This window comes from Macrobrachium nipponense, chromosome 26 (genome assembly GCF_015104395.2).
Source record: "Macrobrachium nipponense isolate FS-2020 chromosome 26, ASM1510439v2, whole genome shotgun sequence".
NCBI classification, from domain to species: Eukaryota; Metazoa; Arthropoda; class Malacostraca; order Decapoda; family Palaemonidae; genus Macrobrachium; species Macrobrachium nipponense.
Window position 1 is genome coordinate 41,969,575 of NC_087215.1, and position 13,821 is coordinate 41,983,395.

At 43.7% G+C, this 13,821-nt stretch overlaps 1 protein-coding gene across 1 annotated transcript in view; it reads left to right on the plus strand.

Annotated features, from left to right (window-relative positions):
- Positions 1 to 13,821, plus strand: part of LOC135199648 (translation factor Guf1, mitochondrial-like) — a 324,533-nt gene that overhangs the window by 265,655 nt on the left and 45,057 nt on the right. Inside the window, exons 10-11 of the mRNA XM_064227805.1 lie at positions 9,009 to 9,223; positions 9,446 to 9,574. Of these exons, the coding sequence (XP_064083875.1) occupies positions 9,009 to 9,223; positions 9,446 to 9,574 (344 nt within the window). The remainder of the gene's footprint in view (positions 1 to 9,008; positions 9,224 to 9,445; positions 9,575 to 13,821) is intronic.

Genomic DNA, 13,821 nt, shown 5'->3' on the forward strand with positions numbered 1-13,821 from the left:
TCCCGGTGCCACCTTTGACAGTTCCCTATCTTCTCAGGAAGAGGCCCCAATCTAACAGATCAGATACCCTTAACATCCTTCAGGTCAGAGAATAAAAGCTACATTGAGAAATTCTTAGATGCTGCATCCCTTATCCTCATCATGTGAAGTTGAAGGTCTGCTGACCAAATGCAACATACTCCAGCCCTTTCTGCTACAGCCAAGGATTTACTTTCCTTGGGAAAAATGATACCAACAGTACCTGACACCACTCTTGCCAACAGGTAGTTATTAAGGGCTCCCTGGAAAACCTCTCTATGGTTTCCATCTCAGCTGATAAAATCAAAATTGATGTAGAAAAAAAAGCTGGTGTCCTCTTACCAATGTTGCGAGTCACAAGGATATGTTGTGGGCCTGGTTAGAAGAACTCTGAATTTTATCAAAACAATAGTCAGTGGTTCAGGGGATTTAGAGTGGGGGCCACCATTGATCAATCACAACGTCTTGAAGTCCTTTCTGAGTTCGACCTGTGTTCCCTGGTGAAAAGGATCCTGCTTATGCCTTTTCTAGTATAAATAAGTTCTAAATATACTAGAGAAAAAAGCTAGCATGGTATGCTGAGGTTACTACCCTCGTGCGAGCACCCTAAGAATGTCGTGTATAAAGTTCAAGGCGAGTGAAAGCCACTATTCACAGGTCTTCTGCCAATTAGAGATTCCCTTTCCAAAATCCCCCTCCAGAGGTGGGCCGTTCCATCGGCAACACCTCCCCCCTCGCCGCCTCCACCACTGCTCCACCACGACCCGAGCGCCCCTATCAATCCTGTTTAGAACTAGTGCGTTGCTAATAGCAAAATTTTTTACGCTGAATTTAATCAGTGAAGTTCTATATAATCCTACAATGGCCATGTCGGATATTGCTCCTGCATCAAAGTTGAGTACCCCAATTACGTTTTTCGTAACTTATAAGGTTGCGGGACTTCCGATATTAGCCGTCGGGCCCGTAAAAACAAGTGCGGGAATGGTGACAAATCCCCGCCATTTCATAAACATGAGCGAATACGCACGTGACTTAGGTACGCATTTTAGTTAATTTAAAATAAATTAGAAACATAATATTTACAATAAAAGTACCTAATCACAAGTTCATATAATTTTATAACGTAGTCTTACCGATCCCGCTCATGACATACCTTGGAGTGAGTCTGGGGGGCTAAGCAAGTACGCTTAGTTTAAGCTGCTCTCCTTATGTGGGGTCTACCTCCATGTAACATTATGTTTGCCCCCCCCCCCCCCCCCACAGCTCAAGAGCGCGTTCGAGCTTGCGTTATAAAATAACCGCATTTTAAAATATTATGTGCGATAGGCTTTAACTAGCTTAGTATTGTGGGACATAGAGAGAAGGTTTTAATAAACTCTGTCTCTCTTCCCAATGTAAGTAGCACAATTTATTTCTTTTTAAAAATAAATATGTTTTATTTATATCAGTTAATTCACTGGAAAGGTGGATGAGTTGCCCATCAGTTCAACCAGTAAACTAATAGATAGTTAACTGCCATTATCAATTACCCTTATGCCTCAATAAAGGAACCACATTGTGAGATTTCCTCCTGGCCAGTCTGAATCGAATAAATTCGAGTTTAGTAGGTTTAAGTTGAGGACACTGTCCACATGATGATTTCCTAGAGGAGATTTAGCCTAACTTTCCGTGTCGTTAGCGATTTCGGTTAGCCAACTAGATCCATATCGGGTAGTTTTCTAAAGTTTATTTGAACTTCTGGCACTCGTCATAGCCTCGTTGTCAATATATATATATATATATATATATATATATATATATATATATATATATATATATATATATATATATTCATGATTGTCATTGTTCAATATATATTACTGTGTTATAAGTGGTCTGGTAATCAATCGCCTAGGCCTAGCCTCCTTGGGTTTAACCTTTAGTAGTAGGCTACACCTCTCGGTCGGGGGCCACATCAACCGGTTGTTGCACCAATCACGACGAGCCATAGGCCCAGTCACACTACCACCCCTGCAGTGGTAGCCTAGCAACCGTTGATAGGTGGCCACCCCCGATCGGGTAGGTAACCAGGCCATCATGTCCAACCACCTCCCCCCCTGCCTACTACTCTATTCGGCGCTACCGAACCGTATAGCTCGCAGTACCAGTACTCTTAGGAGTTTTTATAAGTGGCAGAAAGGGGTTGAGAGAAGGGGAGGAGTGGAGTACTACAATTCCTAGCCTATAGTCCTCCGGCTCCGCCGGTTGACAGGACGTAGCTTTGGGAGGTGCGTAGGTAGCTCCGCCGCTTCGTGGTCTCGTTCTCCGGCCCCTCCCCCCATGCCGTGGAAAGTGAGTGTGAGCCTTGCGCCCACTCTCCTATCCCTAGTAGAGGTGTGCAGTGTCAGAGAGAGGAAAAATTTTTTCTCTGATTCGCCGCCTCAACTCACCCCGTGGGCAGTGGCAGGGGCAAGGAGGTCCGAGACCGTAAGTGAGCTAGGCTTCAAGGGATAATACAATGAATAACGAACGGACCCTTGCGGTGCCGACGGACAATGACTCACTATGACTCCGCCACCGGAGCGTTGAGTCTAACCTGCGTAGCTCAAGTTCTCAATCTTTGGAAACTATGCAATTGTCTACTTTGCATGTAGCCTTCTGGTCCGGCCAGCCATGCAGAGTTGAGGCCCGTCCTCCTCCCAGGTTCGGCGAGTACCGGAGCTCAAATACTAGACTTGCATTAGTCCCTGGAATGGGATCGAGAGCCGGCAGTCATAAATTAGTCATGGATTTAAATTATTCAGCAAATTAAACTGAAATCAGTTAGTAATTTCCAATACTTTGATGAGTAAAACTTGAACATTATTTAGTTTAAGTTGCATGCCTTTGTCGGAGGAGCTCTGGCCCTCCTTAAGGCAGAGATTCATTAGCATTTACTATTACAGAAGGTGCGCTGCCAGGCTCCGGGGTGCGCCGCCTCCCTAGGCGAAACAATCGGGCACGAAGTGTGCAGGTCACACGCTAACTGCTTGGTGCCCTTCGTAGCCGAGGAGGGGCAGCCTCCTTACATGGTCTGGTACTTTGAGGCGTGCACCATCTGTTTTGAGATGGTAATGTTCCTCCTGTATCCGCAGGTAGTTACCTTATTTCCATCACTCTCTCATAATGAAAAAAGACGTGATAAGTCAAACAACAAAATAGCTTTCCAACCGCCCCTCTGTCAGGAAGGTTAATTCCTCCTTTCCTCTCCGACAGTCGACTGAAGAAGCCCGCCAGAACGTAAGGACGGACCTGAAGCACTGGGTGTCCGGTTACGGGAAGAACGCGCCTTCAGGTCACCCCTACATCCTGGATGCCAGCCTGGGAATCCTGCTGCTCAAGGAGTCCCCCTCGGCATCCGTGAAACCTAGTTTGGCGGTCTCCATCATCAATGCCATCCGGGCGGAGACGGTCCACCTGACGGAGGACCAAGAAGGATTGATGGCTGACGTAGCGGCCATCAACATTCATGGAGAGCCGATGGCCTTGGAGGAGGTAAGTGGCGAGGTAAGTGAGGCAAGTAGTCTCCTTAGCCCCACCCCTTCTTCTTCCTCTTCCTTTCTGGGCTTCTCCAAGCCCCACTGTACTTGGGACAGCACAGTGCGTTCCAAGGAGAAAAATGTCAGACTGAAATCCCTGCCCAAGGGATCAAAGCCGACTCCGTCAGCGGCGACCGAATCATCTCTGGCCCCAAGGCCGTTGACGTCATATGACAAGTCGCCTGCTGCCAGGGGTTCTCTCCCCTTGGAGGGATTGAGACCGAAGTCCGCCAAATCCCAGGCGACGGAGTCCGGCATAGATCACGATTTACTCGCTAACCTCCTCATGTCGAAGGTTAGAGAAGCAGTAGACGATAGGTTTGAGTCATTACGACGCACCTCTGGACCTGAAATCCCCGGCCAATCAGTTTCTGAATTAGTGGCTGAGCAGATCAAACCGCTGCAAGTAATGATGACCGGTTTGCTCCACCCCGGATCTCCAGCACTGGCGATGGTGGTGCCGGATGCCTCTAAGCTCCTCCCCTTCCATAAGAATAATCCATGGAGGCTTGCTATGCATGCCCCATATGTAGATGGAAAGTTAACCATTGAAGGGTGTGGTACTCGTCCTCTGGAGGACTTTGAGCTCTTCCCACCAGGCCTCCAGTTCCCTTTCCCCGGGTTTGTCAGACTAGCGGAGCACGCGCTAGTGAGAGTGGACAAAGTCCCAAAAGAAACGGTGATCTTCCCGAGGGAACAAGCCAAGTGGGAGTGCGTCAACACCAGATTGACGCCTTACAAGGGCACATACACCATGTTTGTGATCCCGGAGCAAGTTCCATCGCCTTGCACCGACAAGGTGGCAGAGCTGACTTTGCAAGCCTTAGCGGAGGAAAAACCCATCCCCGCTTTGAAAGAAACAGAGGCCACCTCCCTGCTCCTGCCTGCGGGTAGGGAATTCTGGAATGAAGCCCCGGCCACGTTTACGGCAGATAAACTGGACATGGACTGTGCCTCTACCTTATTCTACGACAGGCTTCCCAAGCTTCCAGAGAACCTAACAAAGGCCGAATTTGAGGCAAGGTCTAGACTGGCGAGGTCTATCAACTCCATCACTTCAATGGAGTTGGTAGCTTCCACATATAAAGACGAACAAGTATTCCAGGTTCTGACAAAAAACCTTTTACAAACGTTTCAGTCAGACCTGTATGAATTTGGGTTAGCAAGATGAAATTGTAGAAAATACGTCTTAGCAGAGGCCTCCATCAAATATGAGCCAAACAGGTTGATAAAATCATCAATCTGGGGAGCGAGCTTGTTCCCTCAGTCAGAGGTAGATAATGTCCTGCGGGAGGCAGCCAGAGCTAACCAGAGCCTCCGGGTTAGGTGGGGACTTCCTTCCAAAAGGAAGTTCAAAGCACCCGGACAGCAAGTTCGATCAAGAAAGTGGGCAAGGAGGTACAATCCCTATAATCCCTCCCAATATCACAAGTTGAGAAGCCTTCAACTTCAAAGGCTCAGCTACAACAGCAGCAATATGTTTTGCTGCAGACTCCGCCTACACAGCAACCCTCAACCTCGACAGCCATCATGACCTCCCCCGCCTATGAAGCTAGGGAATCCTTTCGTAGCTTCCACAGGCATTCGGGTAGCGGCAGAGCCAGAGGTAGCTCCTGACTACGAAGCGGCTCAAGGGGTAGAGGTTTTTGAGGAGGCAGAGGGTTCAAACCTGCAGCCAACCAGTGAGAGCCTGCAGGTAGGAGGGAGCTTATATCTCTACCGAGATCATTGGACTTTCCGTCCATGGGCCCACAGTATAATCTCCAAGGGACTGGGATGGAAATGGAAGAAAGGGCCCCCACCAGCCATAAACTTCTTTCAGATCCCAACAATGGACCTGATAGACTACACCAAAGACCTCCTACAAAAGAAGGCCATAAAGAGGGTAATGAGGCTAAAATTTCAAGGGCGTCTGTTTACTGTTCCAAAGAAGGAATCAAACAAAAGAAGAGTGATTCTGGACTTGTCAAAACTCAATTCATACATTCTTTGCGACAAGTTCCGTATGCTGACAATCTCGCAGGTGCAGACCTTACTTCCCCGTGGGGCCGTCACCACTTCTATAGATCTTACAGACGCTTACTATCATGTCCCGATAGCAAGGAACTTCTCTCCATACCTAGGCTTCAAGCTAGGAAACAAAGCTTATTCATTCAGGGTGATGCCGTTCGGGCTCCGCCGTCTTTGACAATTCATACAGACGCGTCACTGAGTGGTTGGGGGGGGATACTCGCAGTCCAAAAAGACTCAAGGAACATGGTTGGAGACATTCCGCCAGTTTCACATTAATGTACTGGAAACAATGGCAGTCTCCCTAAACTTAAAACGTCTGGCTCCGGCCAGGAACAGCCATGTGAGGAGAGGATAGTCTCGGACAGTCTGGTGGTGGTGCACTGCATAAACAGGGGAGGTTCCAGGTCAAGCAATCTGAATCACGTGCTGATTGCAATATTTTCATTAGCAGCAGTAAATCACTGGCACCTGTCAGCAACCCATCTGGCAGGAGTCAAGAACGTGATAGCAGACGCACTGTCAAGGACTACTCCACTAGAATCAGAGTGGTCCCTGGACAAGAGCTCATTCCAACTATGCCACAGACGCAATGACCATAGACTGGAACAACTGGCAGAACATTTTTCTATATCCTCCAGTGAATCTTCTGATAAAGGTCTTGCACAAGCTACGGTCCTTCACAGGTGGCATTGGTGGCACCCAATTGGCCAAAAAGCAACTGGTTTCCGCTTCTTTTAGAAATGAAGCTCCAACCCAAACGGACCCCTCGCCCGAAATTAACACAGACAGTACAAACTCAGACTGTGTCAGCTTCCTCAAGAATTCTGAATGCCCTAACTTTATGGACTTCATGAAGTTTGCGGCCCAAAAGGGTGCGAGTATCGATCCATGTAACATTATGTTTGTAGAATCAGATAAAAGAGATTCAACTCTCAGGCAATATGATTCAGCTGTCAGAAAGTTGGCCAAATTCCTGAAGGAATCACAGGCCCACAGATGACTACTAATCTGGCAATTTCATTCTTCAGAACCCTGTTCGAGAAAGGCCTAGCCGCCAGTACTATTACAACAATCAAGTCAGCCTTGAAGAAAATTTTTCAGATCGGCTTTGATATTGATCTATCAGACATACTTTTCCTCCATTCCAAGAGCATGTGCCCTCCTGAGACCTACAGACCGCCCTCATATGGTCACTTGGTTCCTAAATGATGTCCTCAAACTGGCTTCAGAAACCAACAATGAAACATGCTCATATATAACCTTACTAAGGAAAACCTTATTCCTAGTGGCTATGGCCTCAGGCGCTAGAATATCTGAACTCTCGGCTCTCTCACGAAATCCGAAGTTGCTTGGCTAAGAATGATGACCCACAGAATAGATGGGTTCCATGGAAAATCATCCCTTTGACACAGGACACATCATTGTGCCCGGTCACTACACTTAGATCCTTCTTAGCCAGAACTTCCACAGCAGCGTCAGGTCCTCTTTTCATTAGAGAAAAAGGCTGCACTATTTCCCTTAAAGGTATTAGACAACAAATACTCTACTTTATCAAACAAGCCAACTCGGATTCAGTCCCATATGTCCATGATATCTGAGCGATGGCTACCTCTATTAATTACTTTCAAAATATGAATTTTGAGGACCTGAAGAGATATACGGGTTGGAAATCTCCAGTAGTTTTTAAGCGCCACTATCTAAAGAATTTAGAAGCCCTTAAATTTCCAACGATTGCGACAGGGAGCATAGTCTCCCCCGAATTATGAATTGTATCATTCTTCTCCTTACTCCCCCCCCCGATACTCTCTCCTTCCTACCTGCCTTGCTCGTACTCTCCACTATACCTCTCTCCGTTGGGTTGAGTGGGCCTGAGCGTCATCCTCCCACCAAAGATTGTTCATAGAATTAATTTTGTCCACAACTAGTTTGTAGACAACGCTGTACATATCCTGTGAATATAGTATTGCCTGATATATCTTATGTAGTGCAATCATGTTTTTTCTTATTTTAAGTCTTAATTTAAGTCTTAGTCTAAGGAGTAAAAGTAAATTTAAATGAATATAGTGTAAATATTAATTAAGTAAATTTAAGTTGAAATGAACCTTCGGTTTCATTGACTCCTTCCTGACAATTATAAATAAGACTTATGAGGCTTGGACAGGCATTCTCTAGTAACTTTTCACCGGTGAACACAGGTCGAACCCAGAAAAGGGATTTTGACGAAGGAAAAATCTATTTCTTGAGGAAGACCTGTGTCCCCCGGTGAACCCAGCCCTTTCAGATCTTCAATGAAGATGATGAATTGCCTTATATAAAAAAGACAGGAAATAGGACTCCAATTATGGGGATTATGCATATTATTTTCATATACAGCTAGTCCTCTACATACCAGTTTTGTTCCAAGAGCTGATTTGTAAGTTCTAGTTAGCCTAATGTATATAGAACTATGCAGGAATTAAGCTTACTTTTAAAACAATTTTGTTTGTAAACAAGTTTATAATAAACAAAAATCTTTATTCTTTCCTTGAATAAGTGGCAGTGGAATACTGGGATAAGATTTCCATATCTCATACATCATGTAGACATGGAAGTTGTAATCTTTGGATGTTTTTATGTTGGTTACTGTGTCGACTGTTTTCCTTAATTTGTTTATTGCATTTGTATGTTTTCTTTGTAAAGTAGAAGGTAATCATTTGTATTTTTACCCAAAAAATGTTGGTATAGTCCAATTGACTGGGTGGGTGAGTGGAAGATAATTACGTAGTACTTGGAAAATGTACCTGTTTTGCTAATAAATCAAGTTTACTTTGGGTTTTTTCCTTTGATGACTGGCTTTAACAGGATGTTTTCCAACTATAGAAGAGGACTACTGTACTAATACTGAAGATTATCAATAAGATTTCAGGTTTATTTTTACTGGGCAAGTATAGAAACTAAAACAGACATGTTTTTGCTGACATCACAATTTATAGTGATATCTTCTGGTGTTCTGGACTTAGGAAGCATGCAGTAACTGATGTAATCATGATTTGCAAAGTTTATTATTTATGGATTGATAAAGCTCTTTGGTACACACTTTTGATTTTATGTAATATGGATTTCCTCTGTGGTTAAAATTAACTTTTAAAGAGAGCTGACATTTCATTACGTATTTATATATTAACTCTGACTTTAGGTTTTAACCTTATACTATTTAGGGTAGCTAAATAATCTAGGTCTTATATTACAAACTGATGCCAGATGGAAGAGTACAGACTTTTTTTATGAAATAATGTTTAACTGTTGGAAAGTCATAATCTTGTAGTATTCATGATCATTTATACTTTTTAGTCTTATTTTTTAAATGTATCTATTTGAATCTTATGGCTAATCATTAATTATTCTAATTTTGGAACCAATTTCTGTTTCTTTTCTCCCTAGACAGGTATTTAGGGGCAATCATTGGTCTGTGCCAGGAAAAACGTGGTGTTCAGCACAGCATTAAAAATATTGATGAAATTCGAATAATTATGCAATACCAGCTTCCTTTGAATGAAATAGTTATTGACTTTTATGACAAATTAAAATCCATATCATCTGGTTATGCTACATTTGATTATGAGGATATTGGATTTCAACCCTCTAATTTAGTTAAAGTAAGTATTATCACTAAGTCACAATTACTGTAACTAGTACCTTATGATTGTGACTGGTGATTCATGAAAAAAACTTCGTTTTTGTAATGAAGAATATCCTGATACATTTTTCATATTTAATATTGCATATTGTTACTCTGTTTGGTACCAGAAAAAGGGCTGAATTAATTTAATATCAGCTTATTACATCCTTCAAAATAATTCTTCCTTTTTCTCCTTCAGCTTGATTTCCTGTTGAACAGCAAAGTAGTTGAGGAACTATCCTTTATTGTCCACAAATCAAAGGCAGAGTCTATTGGGAGACACATTTGTGAGAAACTTCAGGAAAAGATACCAAGACAGCTTTTTCATGTGAGTAGTATATTAAGTATGAAGGAAAAAGAAAAATGGAACAAGGCATAATTATAGTGCCCAATTTGACTGCAGTAACATTTTTTTTATACTATAGTAGGAAGTTTGCTCATGTACTAATTTCTGCTGTAAATACAAGTTGCCATCTTAATTGCCTGTTAATTTTGGTTTGTTCATATGCAGAACAAACCTTTGGTCTTAATCTTCTAGCGCCAGCTGGAAACCAGTTAAAAACAATCAAAGATTGTAAAGTAAGGAATTTGTGTCATCTGGCAACTCATGTGTATACAAGGTGGATGTTGCTCACTGACCAGGCTTGGAACCTTGTGAGGCACCAGTCTTTCTTCAACTGCCTTGAAGAGTAGTGTGTCGCTTTGCTCTCCCTCCCCAAAGCCGGTTTTTTTCATCGAAGCCTGTACATTGTTTCATATTTATTCAGCCCAGAAGTTCCAGGGACGTCAACGTTTTTAGACGGCCTTCCTTGTTTACTGCTTTGACCTGCTTTTGAACAGATGCAAATTGCAGTAAATGTGCCTTTTTCTTCTGCTTTGTCATCACTTGTGTTATGAGTTACTGGTCAGTCTCCCAAGGGGATATTGCCCCTTCAGGGAGAGAGGGCCCTACATTTTGTTCTTTAGTATACAGTGGACCCCCCATATTCGTGTTCTCCAGATCTTCACGGACTCGCACATGCGCGGATTTCTCCCAGGAACATTTCTCCCATTATTCACAAAAAATTCGCTTATTCGCGGTATTTTTATATGAGAAATATCCTAAAATTCTTGTTTTTTTTATCAATTTCATCATAAAATGCACTTTTTGTGATATAAATATTAAAAAACCAAGTATTAAAATTTTTTGTTGGTTTTTCTTGAGTTTTAACTAACAAAATAGGCTGTTTTCAGCATTTTATTAGAGGTTCTAATTATTTGCGGGGGGTCTGGTACACCTCCCCCGCGAATACAGGGGGACCACTGTATTTTGCTTTTGTTATATTGAAGATAATTTGAAAGCATTTGTATTGACATTAATGTTTTATGTATCTTTATTTTTATCTTCTTACACAGTGTCTGGGAACTTAGTAGTTTTAGTCTTTCAGAATTCGTGTTTCAGGATGTTCAAGACGCAGGGGTGTGTGTTGTATACAAAGTTTTATGCAAGTTTTTGGCTGTCTAGCATAGAAGTACATTCCCACTCTTCTTCAACATGAATTTCAGTGACGTATGATTGCGATCTTCCTATCTGCTTGCAGGGCCAGTCATGATTATCGTCTCATCTCTTGAGGTGTGGGTTGTATGGCTCACTCCCGTTTTTCCCTCCATCTTCACATAATATGATTCTGTTTCCCTCGTTCAGGATAGAAATCTTCTTTCCTGAGGGACAGAGCATGTTATATTTCTTCGCAGGCTCTTCAGTTGTCAGTCCTGCTTCTTGTCTGGAAGTCTGGCAGCAGCAGCGTTCGCTCAGAACTTGGGGGAGCCCCTCTGCTTTGCTTCCCTCTGACAGAGATGCCACTTCACTCATTTTTTATTTGTGTGTTTGTGCTGTGAAGAAAATGAGACTTTGGAAGCAGTCAGTACTGTTGGAGGTGTGTACACTGCTGTCATCGGGGCCCCTTGCCTGCCGATAATACGGTGTCGTCACGCGAGGATACCAACCTTACAGACAGCTTTGAATATCGTCTACTATGATGTTCGACTTAGTGCCATTTTGTCTTTTGATATAATTGTACTACTGTTTTGTTTCAACATTTTTCTGCACCACACACAATGTTCTCTCTCTCTCTCTCTGTAATAGTAACCTGCTGTGTGACGTCACAAATGAGCCTGTGACAACATGGCTTCTGCTGACTGCATAGTTTGTCATTGCTGTGTTTGATTGAGGGGCGATCTCTCTGATTTCTTCGATGATGGATTTTCTTGGAAATTCTTTGCTATCCGTCACGTATGCATGTTCTGGGGAGGCCCTCTGGTTGCTGTAGGAGGTGGCAGAAGGCTTTTTTCACCTTCTTCGCTGTCACCGAGACCCTTGACCTGGGTTACCAGTCTGAATGTCGTTACGTCATTCTCAATACATCTCTGCCTGTGACAACCACTTTGGTGATATCTCTCTTCCTCTTGTTGCCATGACGTAACTTCCATCATCGTCCATGACGCCATCGTGGTCATCTCATCAGAAGTGTTCTTCCAAAAGTTGGTTGATTGGATGGACTCTGTGTTTGGTAGGAGATGTCCCAGAGTTTCTAAAAGGGGATGTCGTAGGGCAAGACGTCCATTGCCTTTTCCTCCTCTTCCCCCTCCTCTCCCGTTGGGGAATTCGAGACTTGTGGCATCTTCTGAGAGTGAGAGAGGTGTTTCTCCATCTTCCCAGTACGGACGTGACTCTCCCCTCCAAGTACATGAATGTATTCAAGTCCATGGGGTGTCTTCTAAGAGTGAGAAAGGTGTTTCTACATCTTCCCAGCATGGACCCCTCAAGTACGTGATCGTGTTCCAGTCCATGTTGATCTTCACTTGCATCAGAGTTCTCAGGCTGGTTCTTCATCTCCTCAGCCTGTACGAGTTTTTCGCATGATGAGTCGTCTCTGATTTAGGGGAGAAGGTAAACACGGCTGTGGATCTTTGCTCGCCCATGTACGTGGTCCTCGCTTGGCCGTGTACATGATGGAAATCCTACTCCTGCCATTTGTGTTCCAGAGTCTGAGTTTGAGACTGCTAGGCAAGAGTGATCTTCTCCCTGATGTTCTCTTTTGGATCATTCCTCATATCACGGATACCCATATTCGTGATTCGTCATGCCCGTGTTTGTGCTCATCACAAACCCACATACGTGATCGTCACATGCCTGTATATGTGGTCGTCACACGCCCATGTGTGTGATCGTCACACTCCCGTGTATGTGATTGTCACACGCCCGTGTATGTGATCGTCATACGCCCATGTACATGATAAAGGTCCTACTCACGCTTTCATCTTCCTGTCAGGTTGGGATACCTCTGGCAGGAGTGATCTTCTCCCTGATGTTCTCACATGTATCATTTTACATCACACAACTGTATACGTGTCATCACTGGTCTGTGTACGCGGTTCATCGCTCGACCATGTACTTGACCCATTGCTTGTCCATGTACTTGATTCATCACACATCCAGGTGTTTGATTTGTCATTTCATCCTACGTCTGTATACCAATGTCCACGTCCGTATACCAATGTCCACGTCTATATACCAATGTCCACGTCTATATACCAACGTCCAAGAACATGGTTCGTCGCACGGCCACGTTCCAGTGTCTTCCTTTTCAAGTTGTATTATATTCGGGAGTGTAGTTCTTCTGGTGGAAGCGATGACGACCTACCAAGAGGTAATTCGGAACGTCTATGCAGATGCTAGTCAACAGATTCATTCAATCAAGCCATCCAGCCTTCTTTGGGATTCAGGCCCACTTTCTGGTTAGATACTTGAGTCTAGGCAAAGAAGGCTTCAGGGAGAGGGAAGGTAAGGAAATGCTGGCCTTTCTGTTTTAGCCTAGCCTACGTAATTCAATTCTTACCTGGCAAGTAGTTCTGTTTAACCTGGCTTAGCTAGTCCAAAGCTACTGTAACCTAGCCTAAGCAGTTGAGGTCTTAGCTTAGCCTAACTAGTTCAAAGCTACCCTAACCTAGCCTAAGTGGTTGGTTTCTTAGCCTAGCCTAACTAGTTCAAGCTACTTTAACCTAGCCTAAGTGGTTGAGTTCTTAGCCTAGTCTAATATGTTCAAAGCTACCTTAACCTAGCCAGAGTTGTTGAGCTCTTAGCTTAGCATATGCTGAGTACTTAGCCTAGCCTAGGTAGTTCAAAGCTACTTTAACCTTAGCTTAGCCTAACTAGTTCAAAGTTACCTTCGCCTAGCGTAAGTGGCTGAGTTCTTAGCCTAACCTAACTAGTTCTTAGCTTGGCAAGTAGTTGAGTTCTTAGCCTGGCCTACCCTAACTAGACTAGCCTGCTTTGTTATTTTCTTGCCTAGCCTAGGTCATTGAGTTCTTATCCTAGCCTGGCTAGTTTGAATCTGCTGTAATCATCTTCCTAGTCTAAGTAATTGAGTTCTTAACCTTGCAAGGGGTTAGGTTCATGGCCTAGCATAGCTAGTCTTGTTAGTTCGAACCTTCCTTTCCATCTTAGCTTAGCCTAAATGGTCGAATTCTTGTGTAGCAAACCTAAGTGGATAAGTTCTTAGGCTAGCTTAGCATAACATTCCATTTGTGTGCTAG